The 25,039-nt window shown below is 38.2% G+C and overlaps 1 protein-coding gene and 1 long non-coding RNA gene across 4 annotated transcripts; one reads left to right on the top strand and one right to left on the bottom strand.

Annotated features, from left to right (window-relative positions):
- Positions 1-220: 220 nt before the first annotated feature.
- Positions 221-17,893, bottom strand: LOC122845776 (synaptosomal-associated protein 23-like). 3 transcript variants are annotated; one of them, XM_044142188.1, is made up of 8 exons: positions 17,751-17,893; positions 10,172-10,286; positions 6,425-6,466; positions 6,017-6,065; positions 4,446-4,563; positions 3,719-3,880; positions 3,499-3,643; positions 221-2,523 (listed from the first exon to the last, which is right to left on the bottom strand). In XM_044142188.1, the coding sequence occupies exons 2-8, from the start codon at positions 10,226-10,228 to the stop codon at positions 2,461-2,463; spliced, it is 636 nt and encodes a 211-aa protein (XP_043998123.1). In that variant the 5' UTR covers positions 10,229-10,286; positions 17,751-17,893; the 3' UTR covers positions 221-2,460. The 3 variants fall into 3 exon arrangements, with proteins under 3 accessions (XP_043998123.1, XP_043998122.1, XP_043998121.1); XM_044142187.1 differs by having other exon boundaries at positions 17,559-17,764; XM_044142186.1 differs by lacking the exon at positions 17,751-17,893 and adding an exon at positions 16,858-16,964.
- Positions 6,475-9,335, top strand: LOC122845779. Its single transcript, XR_006373132.1, has 2 exons — positions 6,475-8,561; positions 8,658-9,335. It is a non-coding gene; the product is annotated as an uncharacterized LOC122845779 (long non-coding RNA).
- Positions 17,894-25,039: the final 7,146 nt, after the last annotated feature.

Consider the following 25,039-nt stretch of genomic DNA (forward strand, 5'->3'; position numbering starts at 1 on the left):
TTGTCCCATATTTAGCTCCTTCCAGCTTTAGATTAGATTTCATTTTAGTGTATTGGAGTGAGGACACTAATTACAAGTTAAACATACAAAAAAAAAAAAGGAAAAAAAACCTCCTTCCAATTCATGATTATGCACTTCCTCGTGATGTCCTGTTACATAAAAAGACACAAATAATCCAAAAAACTAAAAATAATAATAAAAAAAGAAAAAAAGCATGAAATCAAACTTCAGAGTGTAGTTTATTGAGTATAAACAAAGTGATAGAGACAGATGTGAAACAACTGCACTGTGTTCAAAACTAAGCCGGTTTCTGTTAGGTCGAGCTGAATATGAACAAACTGAAAACAGACCATTTACATTCCGGTAGCTGTTGGTGACACGAAGAGCAGACTGCTGGCGGGCAGCGTCAGACTAATTAGATCTCAAGTCACTGGTAACAAGCTGATGATGATGATGATCACTCAGAGCACCACGGAGCACTGAACAACAGCTTATGCCAATCTTTACAAACTCTATACGCCTGCAGCCAAGGCAGGCAGACAATTGTTTTGTTTTTTCAGAACAAATAAGCCAGGAGATGCTGACAGGAGACGGGTTCAGAGTGCACTATTACTTATCGTTAGGCGCTCTGTACCCTGTGAGACCGTGGCGGAGCCCCCACCGGATACATGCAGCGTCAACCTTAAGCAGCTCATTTGCATCGCTGCGTATGTTTCTGCATCCTGCTGCCAGCTGCAATCCCTCAGCCTGGCCGCGCTGGCAAAATATAATGTTTTATTGTCGGCTGTAATAACGCTCACAGAGGCTGCGTTGTTTAAACAGACCGAGTGGTTGCAGCAGGTGATACAATGACTGTTACAACACAGTAATTGTAATTTATATGGGGAAGATCACATATCACTATATAAAAACAAAACGACAAAGCCTTTTGAATGGGAAATTCTCAAAGCTGCAGCATACGCCCAGGAACCCACAAAAAAAACAAAAATAAAACAATGCCCGAGTGACATATTAAACAAAATGCAGAAAAAAAAAATAACATATTACAAATGTGTTTGAAGACTGAACATTTGTTTTTATACGTTTACAGATTGTGCAATTACAGAATATGAGGAAGTGAATTTTCTGCACATTTGTGAAGGAGCTCAGTCTCCAATTGGGAGCAATAAATCTATTAAACCATCATGAAGAAAAAAAAAATGCAGTCAGGTTGAGAGAATGACTACACAGTTAGAGGATATTTCATATTTACATCAACACTGCTATCAGAGAGAAAAACCTAAAAAAAAAAAAAACAAAAACAAAAAAAACCTAAAGATAAATGTAACACAGCTGATGTTTTAATGGTTAAGCCTCGCCATCTATTCCCAAATTCAGTGTTGATATTTGCTTTAGGAGCTAATAAATTAATGAAGGATTGGTAGATATGAATTCTTACGATAGGAAATTATTATATTTATACAAGAGCCTCAGTCTGAAGGATCAAAATGTGAGAAATTAATGGGGAAGCTTTTTGTTAATTCCAGCACGAAGAGATTTGTCCTGATTCTGGATTTGGAAGGTTTTTGAAACAGGACTTACAGGCCAATCTCCAAGAAATATAATATCATTAAAAAGTAGTTTTTTCAATTCAAATCAAGTAGTGAAGCTCATTATTAGGCATAAGAGTTATGCATTTCAATTTTGATGACTATGTTCATATACTGCCCAGTCCTTGGACATACTTTATCTGTATTAAAAAAGTCCTTTTTTTCAGGCGCACAGATTTTTATTTTGATATATATTTTGTTTTGAGTCTACACAACGCAAGAGTTTCACTTCTCGAATGAAATTCCTGAACGATATTCCCACGTCTAATTTCTTGGGATACGCCTGTAGATCTGAAATGGCAAAAACATGGGAACAAACAGTGGAAGAAACACCTCTATCCTCACTTCATTTCTGCTTGGCGGATAATTAAATTAGGCATAATCAGATCACAGCAACCCGTAACAATGAGCTTCGTTACACAATAATAACTGGATTAATAATAATGATAATAATGAAGCTAGGATTTGAGAATTTTCCATTTTGGATTTATCTGCGGCCTCTAGGTGTGAATAAGTGACGCACACTGGAAATCTGAGGAAGAGAGAAACCAGCTGACCGGAGCTCGTTTTACTCACGGCGAGCGTTCGGCTGCCATGTTGGGATATTTGGTATCAGACAGCAGCGGCGCTCGGTCAGTCGCTTCCTCTTTGGCCCAGTTTCTGATTCCCTCACCGCCCCAGACAGTCCAGCATGACTACTTACAGCAAGGCAGACGCTGTCAAAGGCTCCCTGGCGAAAAGTCTCTGTGATCTAAATTGTTTTTACGTTTTCATCTCGGTACGAAAGTGTGTGTTTGTGCAGACGTGTTCTATTGCGTGTTGCGGAACGGGCTCAAAGTGGACGTCTGAGGCGAGCGGAAGGCTTCCTCGTCTATTTGATGAGCTTGTTGGCTCTTGCGTTTGCTTCGTCGATGCGGGCTTTATTCGAGTCCGCCTGAAGGAAATGAGTATAGGAAAAAAAAAGAAAGAGAGAGAGAGAGAATAAGTCTCTAGTTATTAATGCAAAAACTAGAGAGAAAGCAACAAAGATCTGCTAATTGGCTAATTAAATTGACAGATAAATATCAGTCAGATAAAGATTTCTAAAATATGATCCGAGTCAAGATAATCTTCTAAATCCTATTTTTCTACTATTGCTGGGTGATAAATAATTGATTTTATCAATTGATTAAAGTTTTGGGGTTTTGAAGGTTTAATTCTTGGAAAGTCTGGATATTTTCCCCCCACTGACGCTCAGCCAGAGCCACCATCTTGTTTTATAGTGAATTCAGGTCAACTCTATAACAAAATATTAGGTCCAAGCTAAAAAAAAAAATTGTTATTTTTAGAATATAAAGTTATAACATTACAAGAATACAGCTGTAATATTTCCAGAATGAAATTGTAGTAGCCTATTAGAAAAAACGTAAAATGAGGAAAGCTGAGCATCTTGTGAAGTTATACTTTGGTCTCAGAAATACTTCGTCTCCTAACACATGATCATCAAATTATTTTCAGTAGTGGAAACGGCAAAAAACGAAAAATAAAACACCACAGACGAGTTGGCCATGTTCTAACTGTACAATTGTTTTTTTTTTTGTTTTGTTTTTTATTAAAGTGACTTTTTTCTTATCATTTTAAAACTTTCTTTTAGTAAAATTCAATCCATTGAAATTAAGCAAAAATTTCCTGTGGCCTCAATCATAAAACTTCCAGAAGGGAGGGTTGAAATAAAAACCATTTTCTGAAAATATCTGTCATTTCTTTTTTTTTTTTTTGGGATAAGAAAAGAATAAAAAGGTTAGTTAAAACCACAAACTGGCAGTAGATGAAACTCCAAAGACCACCTGCTTCACAATCTTTTGCAAGCCACTACAAAAACGGCAGAATTTTGCATCAACAAGACACCAAAAATCGCCATCAGTCTCACCTTATCGTTGATGCGATCGATATCAGTGTTCTGCCTCTCGATCTCGTTGCCCATATTCAGAGCCATGTCCTTCAGGTTGCCAATGATGCCGCCGACGGCCTGGAGGTTCTCCTCCATTTCATCCTCCCGCGCGTCGTTGGTCACTCTGAAAAACGACGCGCCGCGGTTTGTATTTGGATGGAAGGGATTCCCGAAGACGGGAGAGACACGGAGCCGTTACCTGTTGATGTAGGGGCCGGACGGCGCCGCGGCGCTCGTCTGGGCGGTCTGGCCGTTGCGAACGCCTGAAGGCTGCCTGGAGACGACGTTGGAGCCTTTGCCGTCGCCTTCGCCCACGCCCCACGTGCGTTTGTAACGAGAGTCGTTCTCCATGGATGACACCCTGGAGACAAAAGGAGATTAAAAATCCAGTTGGAAACGTACACTGCGTCACAGTAAAACACGCACGCAGAACTTAAGCAGCTCTTTCTTAGCAGGTTCAATTGTTAGCTACTGCAGATGCTAATCAATGAAGCGCGACGGTGAAAGATTCCCTACCTGATGTCTTGATAATCAAAGTATCTTCTTTTCCAAAACGAAAGCATTTCAGAGAGATTTTGTCCGTGTTTAGAATCAAATACAGCCTTTCAACGTCGTTATAAACGCACATTTGCCAAGCAGATTTATGGAGAATGTTGAGTAGCACACTGCTATCAGCAACATTTGCAATTTATGGGTAAAAAAAAAAAAAAAAAAGAAAACGGCAATAAAAATCAACAAACCAGCATCACAGAAGCGTTTCAAAGCTGCATGAATACCGAAGCAATTTGCGTTTGAAGCCTTCTGCGGCTTCGCAGTGCAACTGCACGCTTTCTTTCTGACGCATTATAAATGCAACGGCAGGAAGATCGGCGGCGGCATGCAGGACGAGGCGAGAGCAGGAAGCGGCGGTGGGACGGACGGCCTACCTGTCGCAGGGGCAGACGCAGAGGCCGCAGCACTTGGACAGGTCCGTCAGGTTTTTCTCCGCCGTCCTCATGTCCTGGTTGATCTGGTCCATGCCCCGCTCCACATTCTTAATTTGCTCTAAATAAAAAGAACGTGTTATTTTAATCATTTAAATAAAGGCTTTTTGTCGTCGTCATGTTAGAAAACAAAACTACAAACATCTATTTACGACGGAAGAGGAAAAAAACTGCAGGTAGCATGAATGTACAGCTACACTTAACTTAAAGAGCCAGTTAGAAGTTGGCTATGAATATGAATCAGCAGTTTGGGTCTTTAGATATTCATCACGTAAAAAGGGGGCGGGGTGAATTTCCAAAACAAGACTTCGCCGTACTATTTTTCTGGTGTATTGTGGTTAAAAAGGAACAGACATACACTCCCTGTACGGTGTGTTTTACGTGTCCTTGAGCAAGTAGCAGAGGAGACACACACACACACTCCTGTAGTCTTCTGCTACACTTTTAAGGCTGCATGGTGAAAATGTCAGCTTGTGCAATAGTTATAGGAGGGGTTGTTTTTAAGTGCAACTATTGTTGTCTAATATATTACAAGGGTTATGAGCTTGAGTTTTCCATGCCAATACACATTTTCTGATGTGAATATTCGACCGTTTTCACAGAAATTTAAGAGTTTATTTAAGATTGTCACAATTCCCTTCTTGCTGCTGCCCGAGTGAACAAACGGGGAAACTTTTTATGATGCAAAGATGGATCTGTTAGGCAGAGAAAAACGTCTGGAGAAGTCAAAGTGAAGCTTTTAAATCCAAGAACAGCATGACAACTGTGAAGCGTCATGGAGGCAGCGTCATGCTGAGAAACTGTTTTAGGTCCCAGTTGTACTGGAATAATGGAGAAAAAAAAAAAGGAAAAAAAAGAGGAGCGCTTTGCCGCTTCTAAAATCTAATTTAACAACTTAATGGTTGTTCCAACAGAACAACAAACCCGGAAACACTTCAAGCCTGGTTTTTGAGTGAAAAAAGGAGAACAAGATCACATTTAGTTGGAAGGCCCCGCACCTCAAACCTGTTGAAAACTATTTCCACAACTCATCTCTGGCCAGGCAAGGAGTCAAACACTCAGCAGGAATCCTGCCTGGATCTCCAACTGCTCTGGAGTCGAATATGTCTGAAACTTGCTGAGGGGCATCCAGCTAAACATCAACAGGGGTTGTGTACAGATTAGAGAATGTGATGTTTAATTTCGGCCCCCTGTGGATTAGAAGAACTTTTACATCCACTTCTTGTTTTTGCATCATCGTTCCTCCCGTTTGAGAAGCGTCTGGCACAAATCAACTCTAAATTAGAAAATATGGAACATTTTACTCGGCCTTTATGTGCTCGCATTAAAAAAAATAAAACATTTGAACATCACTCACTTTTTTTTATTTTTTAAAAAAGTAACCACTTGCTTGTAGATTCTATTCCAACATTTATTACTCCCATTGCCTCAGGAGGGAAAATATCTCACTTATGAATCAAAGAATACCTCGTTCTCTTTAACAGTGATGAAAAGTTGATGCTGTGTGAGCTCACCTCCTTGGTGGTCAAGCATCTCCATGGTTTTGTTTCCTGTCTGTTGGCTCTGGAAAAAGAAATAAAAAGAAAAATGAAAGAATGCATTCTCTCACGCAAGTGTAGACAGAAATAATTAAAAGGGACAGTCGTGTTAAAAATTTTACAATTTTGACCTTGCTAGAAAAAAAAAAAAAAATCAATTTATAAGTTTTAAAATAAGCAGTAGGACACAGCATTTTAAGAAAAAATAAAAAAAGTTTCAACAACAAGTTAGATTTGGCCTCTCCACATAGTTTTCCCACATTACCTGTGTAATAACACCTTTAAGCAAAATGTGACATTTTTAGCACTTTCTTTCAGGTAGATAAAACAAAGACCTGACTAAAAACTTCAAAAGAATAAGAATAGAAACATCAAAAGTCTCACCTCCTCTGCCATCTGCAGCATCCTCCGTGTGCTTTCCAGGGACTGGAAGGGGAAAATATAGTCAAGATCATCTTTAGGACAATATTATCAAACTTAACTGTCAGTCACTGGAAGCGTTTCCTTCAGTGACTGACATCGACGTAAATAAGAATAAAGTGTCATTATTTACAAACTCATGCAAAGTTGGGACTTTTAATGCAGCTCTGCATTAAATGTGTCATTTTTCAGCGAATGACACTTCATGACAAGTCAGACACTCATAAAGACTCCTTCATGTTAAATAAAGTGTTACCGAAATATCCTCAAAAAATATCTTCACATTCAGAAAATACTCAATTCTACTTTGAAATACTCGATTTGATATTTTTTTTTTCCTTACCAGAATTGTGCAATTTCTCTTATATTTGGAGCCACACTCACACACACACACACACACACACACTCACACACACACACACGCACACACACACAACGTTGGAAGCTGAAATTCTCTAATTTTGACATGATTTTCCTTTTCCAGTTATTCCAGTTGGCAGACTCAGGAGGATTTTTGCAAATTATTTTTGGATTACACTCAGAATACCAGCCCCCCGAAGACTAAAATTTCCCCCCTGTGGTCTGAACTAATAAACATTGGCAGTGATTTCTGAATTTCATTGCCAACAAACTCCAGAGATAGAAACTTTTTGTGAGGATTTTCATAGGAGGACGATGGAGGAGGGCAGAGAAACAACACCAACTGGTTGATCAATACAACATTTACAATTGTTCTGTTTTTGAAGAATGAATCGTACAGATTTCTTATTGAATCTAAAACAAGTTTTTTTGTTGTTGTTTTTTTTTTCTCTCCAGCCATATAATAGGTTGGAGTCACCGATCAAGTAAAACTCACACAAAAGTAAATGGACGAAAACACAAGAGGCAAGAAGTGACAGTGGAAAGGAATGCAGTCGGTTCAGGTAAAGCGACGCCCTTCATGCATCCATTAACAGGAAATGCTGCACAGAATCCCCGGAACTGCAGCGGCTTAGCACAGGACTGCACAGTCGCCATCGCTAATTCTTAGTCAACAACAGAGAGTCGAGAACAGATTCCTCATTTTCTCCGTTTGCTCTGAATACGTTCATCGGCGAGTTGAGAAACAGACAAACACAAATTGGCTAACTGGACGTGTCGAGCTCAGCCAGATTTCTGTTGACTTAGCCAGAACATCCCTCGCTGGGATGAAGATTACGTTATTGCTTCTGCAATCCTTCCACTTGGCCAGTTGAGCCTAACATCGCTGCCAAAAGTTGCCAGATTGTTGTGCTGTCCCAAATCTTAGATATAGAACGGCTTAGCTTTTAGCACTTGTGTGGGAAAGCTTTAATGGGGAAATATGTTTACCTTAGATGAGATGGCAAAAAGCTACAATGAAAACCTTTCACAAGCCCATCTACCAGTAACACGTCTACACAAAAAAAAGAAAAAAAAAAAAAAAGAAAAGCATACAGCACGGCTGGATTACAAAGAATCAAATTACATTTGACAAAAAAAATAATCTTAAAAGCTTTTAAGGTTAAATAACCTTCCAAATGTGCCTTAAAATGTATTTATACACCTTTAACTTTCACAGATTTCAGCTTATTCTTTTATGCATGTTGTTTGTTTGTTGTTTTCTTTTTAAATTCTCAACAAACCAACACAAAACGTGGTTTACCAACCACAGGCAGCAAATTAGAAAAAAAAAAAAAAAAAAAAAAGTCAGTTTTTCTTGATGTTTGTGCAAAAGAAAAACAAAAACTGTTTCTAAATGGTGATATGTATTTGTATTTCGATGCAAATCTACTTTTATGTCTCTGTCAGTTTTGTATGCTTAGATATATATTATTTTTTTTCTTTAAATTTTGCCCGTTTGTTTTAGCAAAATAGCTCAAACTCCCTAAGATTAGATGGGTGCCGTAAGCAAACATGAAGATTCTGCTTTCCCAGAAATGTTCAAAAGGATTTGGGATCTGGACTTAGATGAGCCCATTCTAACAAATACACTCTGATCTATTGACAGCTGCTGCCTTTCAGAGTAGACTCTCTGTCCATGAAGAAGAGAAGCATCCCCCGCAGCATGATGCTGCAACAACCAGGTTTTATTGTAGAGATTGTGAGTTAAGGGTTACATGAAATGTTACTTTCTGTTCTTCTGACTCAAGCTCTTCTTGCCCATCCTTTGTAATCTTCCCTGACCATTTCTCACAAGGTCCGCCATCCCGATTCTGGACACCGGACTTGAGCTGTCTGCAACAAAATGGTTAGGATGTTGCTTCACAAGGTCAACCTTGCTGTCAACATCTCCGCAACTTTTCCCCCTCAATTATCTGCAGCATTTTTTGGTTGTCATGATTCGTTTTTTTTTTTATTTGCCAGTGTTCTCTGACAAGCCTTTGATACCGGCGCAGAATTTCTGCTGAGAACAAACAACACAAACGTACTTTATTTACCAACTAACACATTTCTGAAAAAAAAAAACCCCAAGGGTTTGATTTATTGTGTATTAAAGTGAAGGAGCTAAATTCACATACATGCTACGCTTTTCAGATAAAAACAAAAACAAAAAGCCAGGCTTTCCCTTATGTTCCGCAACTATTTGCCATTTGTCGTGATCTTAGTAGAATAAATTAACAACAGCTCAAGGTATATAACATTTATGCAGGGCACTGTATTTTTTATTCCTAAATACTGCATTTTAAACAATAAATTGTAATGTCCTGACACACAGTCAGTCATGCATCGAGTGTTTAAGGTTTGGCCAGTTACCCAAAGCCAGGGTGGTTAGCAGAATTAGCAGCAGGACATTTCCATGCCCACGCGCCTCCTTCATCAACCAGGCAGCAGCACAAGGAAGAAGAAGAAGAAGAAGAAAAAACAAGAAGAAGAAGGGAAGAAAGAAAACTGCAGGTTTAGTTCAAACACAGAAAGCAGAAAAACACAGCAGAGACAAACAAGAGAAGTTTAGAACCAATACACATTAGAGCCGAGTATTTATTTCATCAGTTTGGTCATATGGTGTCCAGTGATAGTTAAACTATCAGCTTGAAATGAAAGTCAACCTGTGAAAAGCACCGACAGACTAAACCAGGAACCAAAGCCTCACAACTTCCACGTCTGTCATGTTATGAAACAAAGGGCTAAAAATATTGTTCCATTTCCCCCCCCAATAAAAACCACATTTAAATTGTAATAATTTGCACATTTAGATCAAATCTTTCTTTGTTTTTTCTACAGGTAGCTAAATGAGGACATGTGGTTTTTAACAAATGAATTTTCATCAATGCTTAGCTGTAGTGATGTACGTGGTGGACTGTTTAGCCTTTACTTGGAACCTCTGCTTCCTATGTTTACACAAGTACTTCACAAGAAGAACTCCTTCTGCTTTCCATATTCAGATTTTCCACCAGAGCCAGTTTTCATTCATTTCCATGTGGAAGAAAATTTGTTTGGCTCCTACAATGAAGCATCTGCTCAAAATCTGACTGACATTTTCACTTTCTTGCAAGGCTAGCGTGCCAATTGTTTACTAAAAGTTCACACGATTGAACCGCAAGTGGCATCCGTGTGTTCAAATAAATTTGTTCAATTTGTTGAAGTGACTAGACTAAGCAACTAAAGCCTTCAGCGTGAGCATCCAGAAACATTCCAGGTTTCATTTCATTCACCGAAACACATGGAACATTTACCGAGAGAGAGAAACGGGGAAAGAACAGGATTCAGTACCTCATCAGTCAGCTGGTTGGCTCTGACAGCCATTTGTTCCACACTCATCTCGTCCATGTTGGTGCTGTCCTGCTTAGCAGCTCCGCCTGTGGCTCCGAGCTCAATGTTCTGCGGCCTGAAGGGAGGGAGAGAGTTGACCGTTAACTTGGACTTTAACAAGATTCACATGACCCTGAACTTGAGAACGACGAGCGTCCAGAGAGCAAACATGCATATTGTCGACTCAATTCACCACATGTTAAATAAACGGAACAATATTACGTTTAAAAGAAAACTATTGGAGTGAGAAGGAGTGACGTATAGGTGCGACTCTCACAAGCATTCTAGCGTCAGCCAATAGTCTAGAGGTTACAGCATCACTAAAATGTTTGATTAAGCTTTAATGGAAAAAAATATTTAAGTGCTTTATTTGAGATATTTATAAACAGCGGAGTTAGAGGAGCAACTCATTTCCCCGTTGTTTTATTCTATAAGGAGCAATATTGTAAAAAAAAGAAGATGCACAATGAGCATTTCAAAGCTACTTAAAGCATATTTCGATGTTTTTGTTCAAAGAATGTAGCATAACCAAAATCCACATTTCAGTTCAAATTGTTTAACCTTTAACAGTTATTATCCTTTACTATTTTAACAAGGATAATAACTTATTGATCATTACTGTTGTTCACATGATCCTATTGAAAAGAGCTGCCTGGACTGCAGTGAATGTTTGCTTATTATGCAAGAATGATGCATTCAGGTTCTTCTTGCCTGTAGTATATTTGGCCCACAGTTTTACCTCGAAATGTTTTAAAGGCAAAACCTTTTGTTTTATCTCTAACTTGGAGTCTGTTTTCTCAGGACCCAAAACAGAATTACAATAAAACTTTTTTTAATTGAATATGTTGTAAATTATTCTACCTTAGCAGGAATAATTATCGCTTTGTTTCTTTCTTTTTTTTTTTTAATGAAGTTAATATTTTACATTTCTAAGCCTTTACCCTGAAACCACAGAGTCTCATACTCTTACTAGTCTCTGCTTTTATATTTTAGGAGGAGTGAGCAGCACATGTACAAAACTTTTTTTTAAATAATAAAGACCTACAAGTAAAAACAAGCATGATACTCTTGTGATCGTGTTTTGTGGGAAGATAAAAACGCAATTAAAGGAGTTTAAATGACCTAAAATCCACATGACCTCCATGACTTAACAACATCCTGCAACATATCAGCTAACATACATGCTTATACAAATATATATATTTATATATGCTGCACACCAATATCTGCCAGTGGATAGCCGGGATGGTTTATCGACTGAGGTCTCACTTTTTAATGCATCTATTAATTATTAAGGAGATAAGAGCTTCAAACACTTACAGGGGAGAAATCTGGAAATGCAAGGTTCACTTATCCATCTCGCCTCATGTTAAATTGATTACTTGACAGCTGAATAAATGAAGCAGCTTGAACAGGGAGAGATTGCTTTTTTTTTCTGATTGAAAACTCATCCGATTTACACCGATAGGGTAGAAATATGCGAGCTGAAGCTCGCCTGTGATGTAAACGCATGAGTCACCCCTCTGTGCTGCTAAACAACTTCCCTGAAATATGGAAGACAAATCAGATTACTTATATTTTAGACAAAGGCAATGAATCGTAGCATGCTTAGTGCTGACTCGGCTCATATTTGAGAGGGAAAGAAAAATGCAAAACTTGAAACAGAGCAAGGTTTGCTTCTTAAGAAGCAGTAGGAGGCTCAACACATTCTGGATTAGAAACACACAGAGTACATTTTTTAGATGCAGGGTAGTTTGAGCGCTGGGAACTGGAAAGATTTTTACGCAATTTAAATCTGCTAGTGGAAGTTACAACAACCTTCGACAAACTTATGAGAATACTGATTACCGTTAACTCACATTTTTCTGACTGTCTTCCTTCTTTACTATTACATAACATCCCCATCACTTCCCTTAAGATTTGCTATCTCTGCTCGTAAAAACACACATCAGCTTTGGGTATTATGGGTAATTACAGTCTATATAGATATATAACTATACTATCAACATGCAGCCCTACCAAATATTACAAGCAGTCCTTTGCTAAATTCATTCTCTTACTTAGGATTCGATATATTGATCTTATAATATTTGATTGGCTGGCACGCACAAGATTAAATGCAGATAAGGCTGACGCTTTGCAGTTGGATAATCTTGTTTTCTTACGCGTCTAAAATAAATTAGACCAAAAAAAATCCTGAATTTTCGATAGAGGAGGATGAAAAAAAAAAGAGGAACTAGATCATCCAAATTTATGCATCGAGGAACTATGAGATTATTCAAATGTATGCATCAGAATATACTTCCTTAACCATTGGGATTTCTTTAAAAACAATCTAATTCCAGATTAAATGCACCAAGTTAAATGCTGTATTTGACTGGTAATCACTGATTAAAGAAAAACTGAATAGTTCAGATTGACTGGCGAATCTCTATAAATAAAACGGCAAACAAAATAATTCTGTCTTTTTTTTTAAATTATTATTATCTTTGCGAGTTTCTCTGAGCTAAACTTTAATTTAGCTCCCTCTCCTCTTTCTGGCTTCATGTCACTTAAACTTCTGGTATGCAGACTTGTTTACACCTGCATCAGACTGAAACAGCAGCTGTGAAGGAGGCCAACCTTTGTGGTGGGTGAGAAGCACAATCAAAGCTCTGAATGTTGACGGAAGATTTGATGAAGGCTTTGCATGACTCCAAAACAACAGGATTTGAAAGGGGACATAAATGCAATGTGATCATATTCTAAGACGTAATTAGGAACATGAACAAAACAAACTATCTGAAACTCATAAAAAGAGCATAATCGGAATATTTCCTTTGAAGAAGATCAATAGTCAGAATATTATTGTGTATGTAAACACAGCCATTGTTGTGGTGTCTCCCAATGTGACTTGTACTAACTTAATTATTCATGATTTCAGCTCCTTTTAGCTCTATTCTAATTTTCCTCAGCCCTTATTTGTCTTGTTCGAGCACCATTTTATTTACCTATTTTAGATTATTATATTCATTTCCTTTTACATCCAGCAGGTGCAGCTTTGTGTAACCGGAACTAAGAAGCATGCTGCTTCTACGAAACACCCATTCGCCCAAATATAGTCTGTTTTATGAATCCCGCGTTGCATTTTCTGCAGCATAAATTAGCAACACTCGAATTTAAGACCCACTCCAAGATTTAGAATCCCCCCTGCAAAAGCGCAGTAAAAATTAATTAAAAATGAAACATTACGACGGCGTACAAATGAAAAGCTGTTCGTCATTATAAACCAGAGCTGAAACTGTGTCTTTGAGATGAGAGACGACATGCTCTCAGTAACAGATGTGGTACTTTAACACCGTGTTCATTTATTTTTATTGTGACAAAGCATTTGCATACCAGATCACTTTAAAACAACAAGGTTATATATATATATATGTATATATATATATATATGACATTAAAATGCAAATAAGGTGCAACTCTGGTTCCTCTACAACTGCTTGAGAATTATATAATGTCTCAAACTATTTAAAGCCCAACACCCACAGCAACAGTTTAGTAACTTCAGCCTGCTGGTCGTACGAGAACACGATAACTTCATGTTAGGCGGCTCAACGCGGGCTCTGTGTTCAGATCACCAATCAGACGTCACGATCCTGACTCTACAGACACTTCAGCATGTGTCATCAGGAAGCTGGGAGATGCAACTGCTGAGTTGACCAATTTGTTTCACTGCAAATGAACTTTTTTGTAATTACAGTACTGCTACAAAAAAAAAAAAAGAAAAAGGTGGTGATTTTAGTCAGGAAGTGAATGGTAATGAGTATGAATGATTATTTCACTACCTGCAAGGCATGCTGCGGCAAACACGGCTTAGCTGTCTGGGTGGTTTTGCTAATTCAGAAAGTGACGGGTGTGACGGGTGTGAAGGGTGTGGCGTCATTGGGATTTTGAGGCGATGCTTAATGGTTCTGTTTGTTCCGCGTTATGATGCAACCACTAGGAAGAGACTATTTAAGTGGGACGGAAGACATTAAAATAACTGGCACAATACCAGCCTCAGCACAAAGGTGACATGAGAATCAGCTCATTTACAGGCTAAGATTCATCACAGATTGTTTTGTTCCGGGACGAGAATCAGTCAATCATAATTCGCAAATTCAGCTGGTTTTTTTTCTAAGGTTTTTTTAGATAACATAAAGGAAGTACTGCTTTAATCATTTCTGCGTTTCTTCCGCTTTTGTCAGCACTTTTTCCTTAACAGTTTCAAATGACATTTTCCTGTTTTGCAAATAGCCCCCGGACTTCAGATCTCCTGTCAAACCTACAGCAGAACAAAAAAAAGAAAAAAAACAACTAAGGTGGAAAAATGGATGGTCTGCTTGGCAGCCGGCTCGATGATTTAATGTTGTTGACTCTACATTTATCTCTTATTTTCCTTTTTCTTGGACCAGAGAACACATGTTTCACAGAAACTCAACAGCTTTTTTCCTGACAGATCATTACACTCTGTACGACACGGACAGAAGTTTACATCTATAACACTGAAGGCGGATTTATCAGGAGCAACACGAGAAATTGAACATGTCGATAGGACTGTCGAGATCATTTCTGCTGGTGATTTAATGACGTAAAACTAAGTCTGACCAACAATTTATTCATCCGTCAGTTTCAGATCATGTTAGCGTCACTTGTCTTCACTCTTTGGTCATTAATTTAATAAAAATGAGACAATTAGATGGTTTTGTTCACCGGATTTTATACAAGTCAGGAGAAAGGATTTTAGCAATCATTGGGGAGATAATCTGTCTTTCTATGGAGCTTTATAATGACAAAACAAACTCACAATACACAATCACAGAAATGTAAAGTTGATCAGTTTGGTTTCCAATCACCAGAAGTCAACAACGTTTTCAATCTGAAGGCTCGTTTTTGCCTTCAGACTTGCAAAACAAAATTTGTCTATAGTCAAAAAAAATAAATAAATAAATAAAAATCTTCTTGAAACATTGAAAAAAAATAAATAAATTACACATTCAGAAATGGATACAAGATTTAAAAAATATTTGAATTTTGAGGAAATATCCTAATATTTTTAGGTTTTAAAACAAAGCTAAACAACTTTTACCACACAAGGAAAAATAAACTTGACTGCGTAGAATGAATGCAACCAACTTCTTTAGTTGTGAAAAAAGAAAAACATCTACTTAAAAAAACTGCATAGTTTGCAACTTGAGGACGAAACAAAAAATCTTTGTAGATTTTACAGTACGGACCAAAAGTTTGGACACACTTTCTAATTGAATTCGATGAGAAGGTGTGTCCAAACTTTTGGTCTGTACTGTAGATCTTGCATAAGAGGTTCTTCCCATTGCCTTCACATTTAAAATGATTACTATTCGAGTTATAAAAAACTGCAGTGGGTGGAGAAAATGTCTAAATAAATATTCTTTCACAACTGCAGCAGGACCAGATATTATCCATATCTGAGATGGCCTAATGAAGAAGTTACAGATATAAAAATTCGCCAGTTACCAGCATCAAAATATAAAGTTTGTAAAGACAAATGTTTTCAGAGCATACATTGCACCAACTAGGGAAACCGCTCATCTGGCTGCAAGAGGCAAAATTTTTTTTTGCTCGACTTTGGCTGTTTGGAAATAATTCACGAACATTCAGCGTTTCCTGATGAGGTGACGCCATTTGATAATAATGTGATACACTGTCTTTTACATTGTTGTGTAAACCGTAAATGCTGAGGCGGCTGAGCTTTAGATGGGAGTAGCAGAGAGCTTTGCCTCCCAAACGTGCTGCTGAGCGCTGCCGGTCAGCTGGACGAGCAAAGGCTACTACATTTTTTTTAACCACGAAACAAATATGGCTGTTTGGAAAAGTTTACGGAGGAGAAAAAAAATATGGACGGTAATGCTGTGGAGATTACAGGGCCATCTCCCATCGCTCTTAGTAAAATAACATCAATTTAGTTGGCAAGCTAGGAGCCCAGAGTTCTGTCAAGCAGCCAACTGCAGGCTGGCATCCAGAAAACAAAGCTTGAATAATATCCAGTTATACACCCTATAAAGATCAATAACAAAAAATTATAAGATTCTGCCCAATGACGCCTCTTACTTTAAAACTAAATCTAGCAGTTTATTCTATATTTCTGCTTAAGTAAATGTAGCAAATTAAAATAACAATAAATGAACAATATAAATAATAAACACAACTGCAGCAATTAATGTAATTCAGCAGCAGTGGGAGTAGTCGTTGTCAGTTTTAAATAAAAACAACTACGTGATTCGAAGCATTTCTAATTTTTGAGGTGAAACCGGACCAACAAATCTTCATTACAATAACTTCAGTTCCAAACACAAGAAACAGAGTAACGGACAAAAATAATACATGCATTTTTGCAACTATGCTCTAGTTTATTCTTTAAGCACAATATGTTTCGAAAAACAATTGCCAATTGTATTTAGATGATGATTACTTTGATAATAACCGCATTAAGCGTTGGTATGTTATTTTTTTTTCTCCCCATAATCCAAAAGCACAAGTCTCAAATAAGAGGTTAAAAGCCCGATTTTAATTATTTTTGATTATCAGCCTAATTTAATAAACTAGCAGACACACGAGGAAATATTTAACAAGCCTTAAGGACATACCCACTCATGTTGTAGGTCTTCACGGGGACCAACAGAAAGTGGATTAAAAACAATAGCCTGAACAGGTAAAGGCTTTTCTTGTTCTTCAGCCCAAACCTGTTCCTCCAGATCTTACTGATGAACAAAGTGACGTCTTTTCTTATCCCAGTCACGTTGAGGTAACAACTCTGTACAAAGTAATTTTTTTTTTTTACTCTCCCTGTGTCCATTTGTTCAAAGAATAAACAACTTCGTAAAAGTAAGGTTTTTGTCAGGTTTCATCAGGGTCAGTCACGATTATGTACATCAGAGAGCCACAACAATTTGACTTATGACATCATGCTGAAAAGTCTTTTACTTTCCAGTTTACAGATGACACATTTAGGGCCCTGGCTATGTCCCCCCCCCCCCACACACACACACACAGGTAAACAGGCTTTATGGTTAAAATAAAGCTGGTTATTTAGGTCCACTACCACATTTAAATTGAGGCAGTGCACTACCAACGCACCTGATAACAATTCAGTCACGTATCGATCACAAGAGAAACAGGTGCCGTTTGGCTGTGCGACAAATATTAACCAACCAAGTCTGAAACAGGAAAGTCAAAAACACACCCAACTCAAAGAAAAGTTGTATACGTAAGTCCATAAAATAAACTTTTAAAATACACAAAAATACTTCTGGGAAGAGAGAGGAAAAAAGTGTCAAGATTTTCTTACATTTTTTAAAAAAATGTTGTGGTTGTTCTCATGTATCCTGGTAGGGAAAAGGAGACGGACCAGGACAAATAGTCACCCCAGCTAACTCCAGCTAGCAGGCTAGTTCCGCTTTCTTGTTAACTTAACGACACCGCTCAAACTACGCTTGGTGGAAAAAACGACCAGGTATTTGATGAGACAGTTTGGACTTACTGTTAACCAGGTGAGGGGAAACTCCTCCTTCGTCAAGGTATGTAAACCTGGCGCTGGTCACTCCTGGATTCCTCCACTGGCTCAGCCGTCGAAATGAAAGTGGTAGTACGTTGAGGCGTTGGCGTGTCGTCGGAAATATCACCACTCATTCAACACGTAAGTGCAGTTGCACACATTTTTGTGACATTTGTTCTCAATTAAAAAATACTTTGGAAAAAAAGCATTAAAAGTAGACATATATTTGCTTTATTAGTTTTATTTTACTTTACATTTCCCACTTCTTGCCATGTTAGTCATATGCAACGTGTTTGTCTTAGCTATTTTTTTTCAGCTATTGCTTAGTTAGTTGCTCATTATTAATTGTAAAAAAGTTACAAAAGTTACAAGTTTACTTAAATATGCCGAAAACTATGTTAAGTTTGTGCTTTTAGAAGGAATAATTAGAGTTACTGCATTCATGTACAATAGGCACATGAATGCAGCACATGAGAGCAGGGATGCCCTGTCATAAAACTCCAGAGGGTAGAAAATATAAAAAAGAGGCACTCCTCAGTTTCCCCACATGAGTGCAGCATTTACCCTTCACCCGGACGTGCCCCTGCCCCCCTCCACTCCTCTCCTCTTCTCCTCCTTTGGGTATTTTACAAGAAAACACAGCACCAGATATATTCCGTAGTGCTTCTGAGCGGTGCTCTGAAATCCAAGCCTCTAGTTCTGAATCTGCTGTATAATTCCCAACTTTTTTTGTGCTTTTAGCCACAAAAACCGTTTTCAAGGTGACTGCAAACATAGGCAGACAGCCAGCTAGTGTATCAGCTGACAATGACTAAAAGCCAAGAGTTTTTATCTCTGTAACTGTACCTAAATGTTTTCCCACCTATGCAGCTAAATACTAACGAGGCTTTTTAAAAAAAAAAAAAAAAATCCATTTACAGTCTCAAGTTTGGACTAATTATCCTTCAAAGCTGCCCTTACCAGACTGCCCACAGTGCCTGAATGATGACTCGCTCTCTTCATCCATGTAACTTTTATAGAGTCTACATAGCATGCATTATTCAGCAATAACACCGAGACCATCTGGACTTCTGTGTGTGTTTTTGCCTGTGTGCCTATGGACGGGTTAGTGCTTCGTTGTTAACTTTCCTGCTGCCATCATTTCACGCCACATCCGGCAGTGCTTGAAGAGCTAAGAATTAGTATTTCATCTATAATTACAGCTAAGGTGTAATGCATGTGCTCTTCCACAGCAGATGTGTATGTGAAAGAGGAAGAAATGTAGATCAGAGGACATGTATTAGAGTTTAGCAAAATTGCATGCTCAGGCTCAAGCTCTTTCATCATGTCGTTCCCCATTAATAGAAATGGGAGTGCTGCCCTAATTCCATAATTTCTAAATCATGCCTGTTAGTCGAATATGAGGAGACAAAGGTACAGGGGAGAGCGGAGAATAGATTAGTCTGCATCCTAATGATGTGTCAGGGAGAGATGGAGAATGGAAGTACAAGAGATGAAGGGACGGATGGAGAAAAAGAGACTGGAAAAGAATCTTGAGAGGTTTCCATCTGGATTCCTTGTCCTTGTTTTCTGGCCGTTGCCAAAACCAACATCACACAGGCCAATTTTTTATTATTTTTTTTTCTGCTGATTCTTTTCCCCATGTGTATTCCGGCCTAAAAACGTGCCAAAATAATTAAATGGTTAATTAGATCTGGAGGAGAGTAACGGGGTTACGGTTTTACACAGTGACTCGGTGCTTCGCTCGTTCTCGTGATTTCAAGCAGCACATCTGGTAATTTCTGGCTCCGCTCCAGTTGTATCACTCATCCATCTTTCCTCTCACAAGGGCTGAGATATGGGAATGTGGGGAATGTTTGAAGGCCTTGCTTGATCGAGCTTAATTTTACATTGGGCTAATTCCGCCTGTACCTGATACTTGTGAGGACAAAGAATTGGCTGACCAAGCGTGCATCTCAATATGAGGAGATAATTTCATTCCCTACTCTCCTCCTCACCAGAGTACCCTCTTTTTTTTTCTATTTGAATTGAGCTCTCATATGAGGCAATTTGTTTGAAACTGGAGACATCAATAGCCATTAGCCTGCTTTTCGAGGCCCAAACATGGCAAGCTAAGGCTGATCTATTATTCATGCACCTCGCTTTTCCCTCCAAACAATGCATCTTATATTTTTTGTTCATCATGCTGCCAAAACTGACAAGTCAGTGGTTTCAAATAACGCTTTTGAAGCAAAGCAAAAGCTGCTGAATGTTTTACGCTAGCAGTAGGTCCGCTGGTGGAACAGAGATGATCGTGTCGCTCTGGTAACGTCTGGGTTGATGAAAGCCTGTTGAGCTAAGAAGGCAAGGAGATCTTCAAGTGAAATTTAAAAATTTCAGTATGTTTGAAATCTACACCAGTAGGTCATTGTCCTATGTCAGGCAAAAGAATGAGGGAAGTGAGGTTCAAAGTGCTACTGCTGAAGAATGATCCTCATTATTTTTGGTCTTTCCCCTTTATGAAGGGTAAAGACCATGCTATTCAATATCAGATAGTCTGTGCATGGTCTTTGACTCCCCATTGGGGAATTGCGCTCACATCTCCAGATTGCACCCACATTTAGCTGGACTAGTTGCTGGAAGACCAAAGGGAAGCCGAGTTCTTCTAGCTGCAGTCTGAATGTGAAATATTAAGCTGTCAAAGAAAATTATTTTTAACATAAGGTTTTTCAATATTTACGGTAGCACATACAAGAAGACGGGTAGACTTTCACTCCACCGTACAACGCCTGCTAGCAGAACAAAATCCGAGTTGAGTGAGGTTGTTGTTTTGTGTTCTGACATCAGAGCTAGATTTTTGATCTGTGGTGAGACGGGCTGTCTACAGCGTATTTCCACAGACTTGGCAAAATAGTCTGTGGCAACATGCTTCTTGTTTCAAACCATCTCTCATTTGTCCTCTAATTGGTAGATCACATTGGAATCGGTTTTATCAAACACATTTTTATTTTAACATAGGTTTGGTAGCTGTCAAAGGAGCGCAAAAAAAAAAGTTTGTTCAACTTTAAGGTCTTTTGTGTAAACTGTTGCACGAAAGCCTTTCTAAAATTATCAGAGCTCCACATCAATACAACTCTAAACTCTGAGAAGTTTAGGGTTGTATTGGTAAATCCTCCTTGTGAAGGATCCAGGATGTTATGAAATTATACAAACCAAACCAGTTTTACTAGGGGATTCAATGCAATGATACCATCAAAGAGGCTTTTCTGCTGAGAATGTTGCACACTGCAAATTGTGCAATTTTACCCGCTGCACCCAAGTCATAAACACATAATTCAAAATATCTCTGTGTTTGGGCACCAATCATTTTGAGCTGAACACACAGAGAACCAAAAGGTTGAAGTTGTTTTTATATTTGTAAATTTCAATGGAACTATTATGTAATCATATAAATGTCCCTTGCAAAGTAACTAAATGCGTTAAGTTTTTTCACATTTTTGCCTTTTGTGATGACCAAATAGAAAACACTTCATATTTGGTTTTGCTAGCAAAAAGAGAAAAATCTGCACCTTTTCCTTACACTAATTCCTCTTCTTTGTATTGCTCAATCAAAGAAAACCCCAATAAAACAAGCTAAATGGTTTATGGTTGTAACATGACAAAACATAAAAAATAAAAATAAATAAAATCAAGGGAGGTAAACACTTTTGGAGAGCATTTTCTATGGGGTCATCTGAAGAAATCTTGTTCACAAAAATCAAAATAGTCTGTTTATGTGCCAGTCACTGTGAGGTGAACACACAGAGGCTCTTGGGCCTCAAGTTGTTTAATTTTTAGGAGTTTTGCTGCAACTATAATGAAATCATACAAGACCCTGTTTTCCTTCTTATCTGTAAATATAATGCTTGGGCTTTTCTTTGAGAGCCCAGTATAGATACACACATCAAACACTTCAGGTCGTCGTTGCCTATAAGTTTAGTTCAGTTTAACAAAGTCATCCAAGTAGATCCCTGTTATATATTTATTGTTTTCCGCAGTTCTTGTTTGATAAATCTAGTGAAAAGGGAGGGGGTGACTTGCAGTAAATGGCTGAAGCTGGTATCAAACCCCTAACCTGCTGTGGGAGGAATCAGCCGCTCCACGTGGGGCACACAGTCTAAGTGAACTACAGAGGCTCCCTGCAGATGTGGTTCTCCAGCCGTGCTGAAAAAAAAAAAAATACAGAGTGCTCAGAAGATCAAACAAGCGCAACGACGGTGCTCAAAGATAGTGGAAAGAAATGCTGAAGAACAAAAGCGGGTCCAAGAAACAGTCTGAGGAAAAAAAAAAAAAACAGGCTGAAAAGCTCAAAGAAAACTCCCAGTGCACACTTTCTTCTTTAGAGCTAAGTGAGCTGTGAAACACGTCCGCATTTGAACATGTCCATGGATTATTAGCAAATCCAATGGTTAGCTTTTTTTTCAGGCCTGGTCCAAGGATGTATGTAGCCATAGCAGAATTGCACTTTGGGGCCCAGGTTAAGGTACGATCCTCGCCATTACACCAACTTTTAGAGAGTCAAGGATAATGAGAGGAAGTTTCATGAGACAGAAGTAGTCACAGAAATATGACCACAGTAGAGCAGAATTAATTACATCATCATTGAAGTAAGACTTAAAAATATACATTTATAAATATAAAAGCTTTCCTTGGTATTCATGAGGAAATATAGCATTGTCACAATCTGATAGTCTTGAGTAAATGTGCTACAGTTTTATAGTGTCGACACATTAAAACTAGAATTTAAAATGATCTATCATTCTTTTTTTAATAGCAATACTTAGTCTATCCATTTGTGATGGAAAGACCTCCTTGCCATCTTCCTAATCCTAATTACAACTGGGACTAAAACTTGGCTATTACAAAATGTCAACATTACTTCAAGTCAGAAAAAAAAACCCCATCTCAGTCAAATACTTCTATTCCAAATCTACCAGGGGTTTAAATAATTTTGGGGTAAATTGTGTATTTGAAAACATCATAATAGTAATCGGGGGAAGGCATTTTTTTAATATTTTGCTTTTTCAAATGGGTTTCTCAGCTAAAGAGGTTGAGAACCACTAATTTAGACAAATGTGGACTCATAATTCAACCAAAATAAAGCATCTTCCTCTTTTTCCAAACAGATAGGCTAAGCTGGTTTCTCAAACTTCGGTGTTTCAATGACCTTGAGATTGTTGTGCAACCCTACTGCTTATTTGAAAGCCGTTCGGTGCTGCGTTTGTCTTTTTCTGTTTTCTTTTTTTAGTTGATATAAAACAGGTCAACATTAAAATTAACCATTTTATTTCCTTTTTAGTTCAGGTGTCACCTTAACTTTCAGTAGTGATTATTATACAGCTCTCATTAAAGAAAATGCTGCTGATTGGCTCATGTAAGTTTGCTTTATAAGATAAGAGATGTTTCTGAGAATTAGACCGAACCTTAGAACAAATCTTACAACCTGTCACGAAAGCGGGCCCAACAGAGTCACCAGGACTCTTTGGAGATGTGAATGTAAGAAGCAGGAAGTATGTTTTGCACTATATACTGTGCTAGGTTTTCTCTGCATGCCTCCCCACATCTTTGGCATCAATCAGAGCAGGAATGAAAGGGATTTCAAGAAAGTACAGCCTGTTCGACCCAAAATAGGCGCTATATTTACCTGTTCCATCCTGAAAGTTCTGGCCCAGTTCACTGGATGCCTAGGTAGTTCAATAAAAATCTGTGCTCTGTATTTTACCTCTATCACAATTCCTTTGCCTTACACTTACCATGAGATATTACAAGTCTGAATTAGACAGTCAGCATATATACCACTATTGCAAATTAAACAGATGCTTGATAACTTTCAGGTTTATGTAATAGAATAAGAGAAAATGTTCCTTGTAAGTGCTGTTGTAATTCATGCCAACAATGACACAACAGAGAAAATTACACTCACGCCAGCATGTTCTCTGGCATATCATTGTCTTTAAAATGTGAAAAAGACTTTAAGATGTAAAAACCTTTGATTTTTTTGATTTCCTCTCTTAACTCTGGCATGTAGTTAAATCTGCTCAGAACTGGCAGATTTAGATTTAAAATGATTTTTCATTCAACAAAGACTTTTGTTTCTGATAGGAATAATATTTTTTATTTACATTTTAGCTAAAAACAATTAAAAAAAATCATTCAAACTCTTCTCAGTAATCAGTGGGGAAATCCTTACTAGCATTTCAGCATTTAAACTCTTGTCATTATTACCAGCTTTTCCACGTTTCCCTGGATATTTTGATGATTTATCTCCAGTGATAACCTCCAAGTCTTTAGAAGTGCTCCTTGTCATCACCCTAATCTTTAGTTCCCTTCAGAAAGTTAATTTTTCTGTCAGTCAGAAGAAACATTTTAATAAAATTATAATATGACTCTAAGGCTAAACTTGTGGAGGATTAATTGGAACGTATCACTGCTAACCAGTCTGAAATGTATGCAAGTGGTGTTTTTGTAAACCTGTCCGGTCTAAACTCAGATGAACCTGGAGCCCAAAGGCCACCAGGAGCGCCGCAGTTGTTGCAGGGTTTGCTTACAACTGCGGCTCCTGTAGAAGCCGTGGTGTAGAAATGGCCGGCTCCTGTAGAAATGAAGAAGTAACGGAAACGCAGTCACAGAGAAATGAAAACTTGACACCTTTTTCTTGTGGTAACCACTTAGTATTATTTAAATGGTGTATTTTTAAAAATCTGATCATTTTATACAGAACATTTTCAAAGCAACCTGTTAACTCTAACTATAAAATCAATGTAGTGCAGTAAAAGACACAATATATCCCTCCAAAAATTTAATACTGTGGAAAGCAACTGACCATCGAAATATCCAAGACAATTAAAACCCCAGAACAGCATTGAAGACATGCTCTTTTGTTACTTCCCATCGCTGGTCAGTCACCATGCAGGAAATCTGATAGAAACACAAGAGGAGAGGCTATCAAGCTATTCTGTCTCCACGTTGTCAGCAGTTCAGATTAGCTGTCACTTCCCTGAGGGGGAAACAGCTGAAGATGAGAGAGGGTGATTTCTTCTGAATAATTTCATGCTTTGACTGGCAGAGCTCAATAACCTCCATTCCAAGACTGACGTCAGAGAAAGATGGACTGGGCAAATAAAGACCCAGGTGCAGTCTAATACATAAATACAATCATCTGCCCTTTGGGAGGGGGCGTGGGGGTTGAGGGGAGAAATGCATAAAACGAGAATGAATTCACATTTCCACTGAAGAAATTCCACTCAGGCGGGTTG

Source organism: Gambusia affinis, linkage group LG16 (genome assembly GCF_019740435.1).
Source record: "Gambusia affinis linkage group LG16, SWU_Gaff_1.0, whole genome shotgun sequence".
NCBI lineage: Eukaryota > Metazoa > Chordata > Actinopteri > Cyprinodontiformes > Poeciliidae > Gambusia > Gambusia affinis.

Excerpts from the sequence above, each read along its gene's own strand:
- LOC122845776 (XM_044142186.1), bottom strand. Across the intron at positions 6,066-6,424 it reads TGCTGCAGATGGCAGAGGAG|AGCCAACAGACAGGAAACAA; the intron begins GTGAGACTTTTG and ends TTCTTTTTCCAG. Across the intron at positions 2,524-3,498 it reads TCGATCGCATCAACGATAAG|GCGGACTCGAATAAAGCCCG; the intron begins GTGAGACTGATG and ends CATTTCCTTCAG.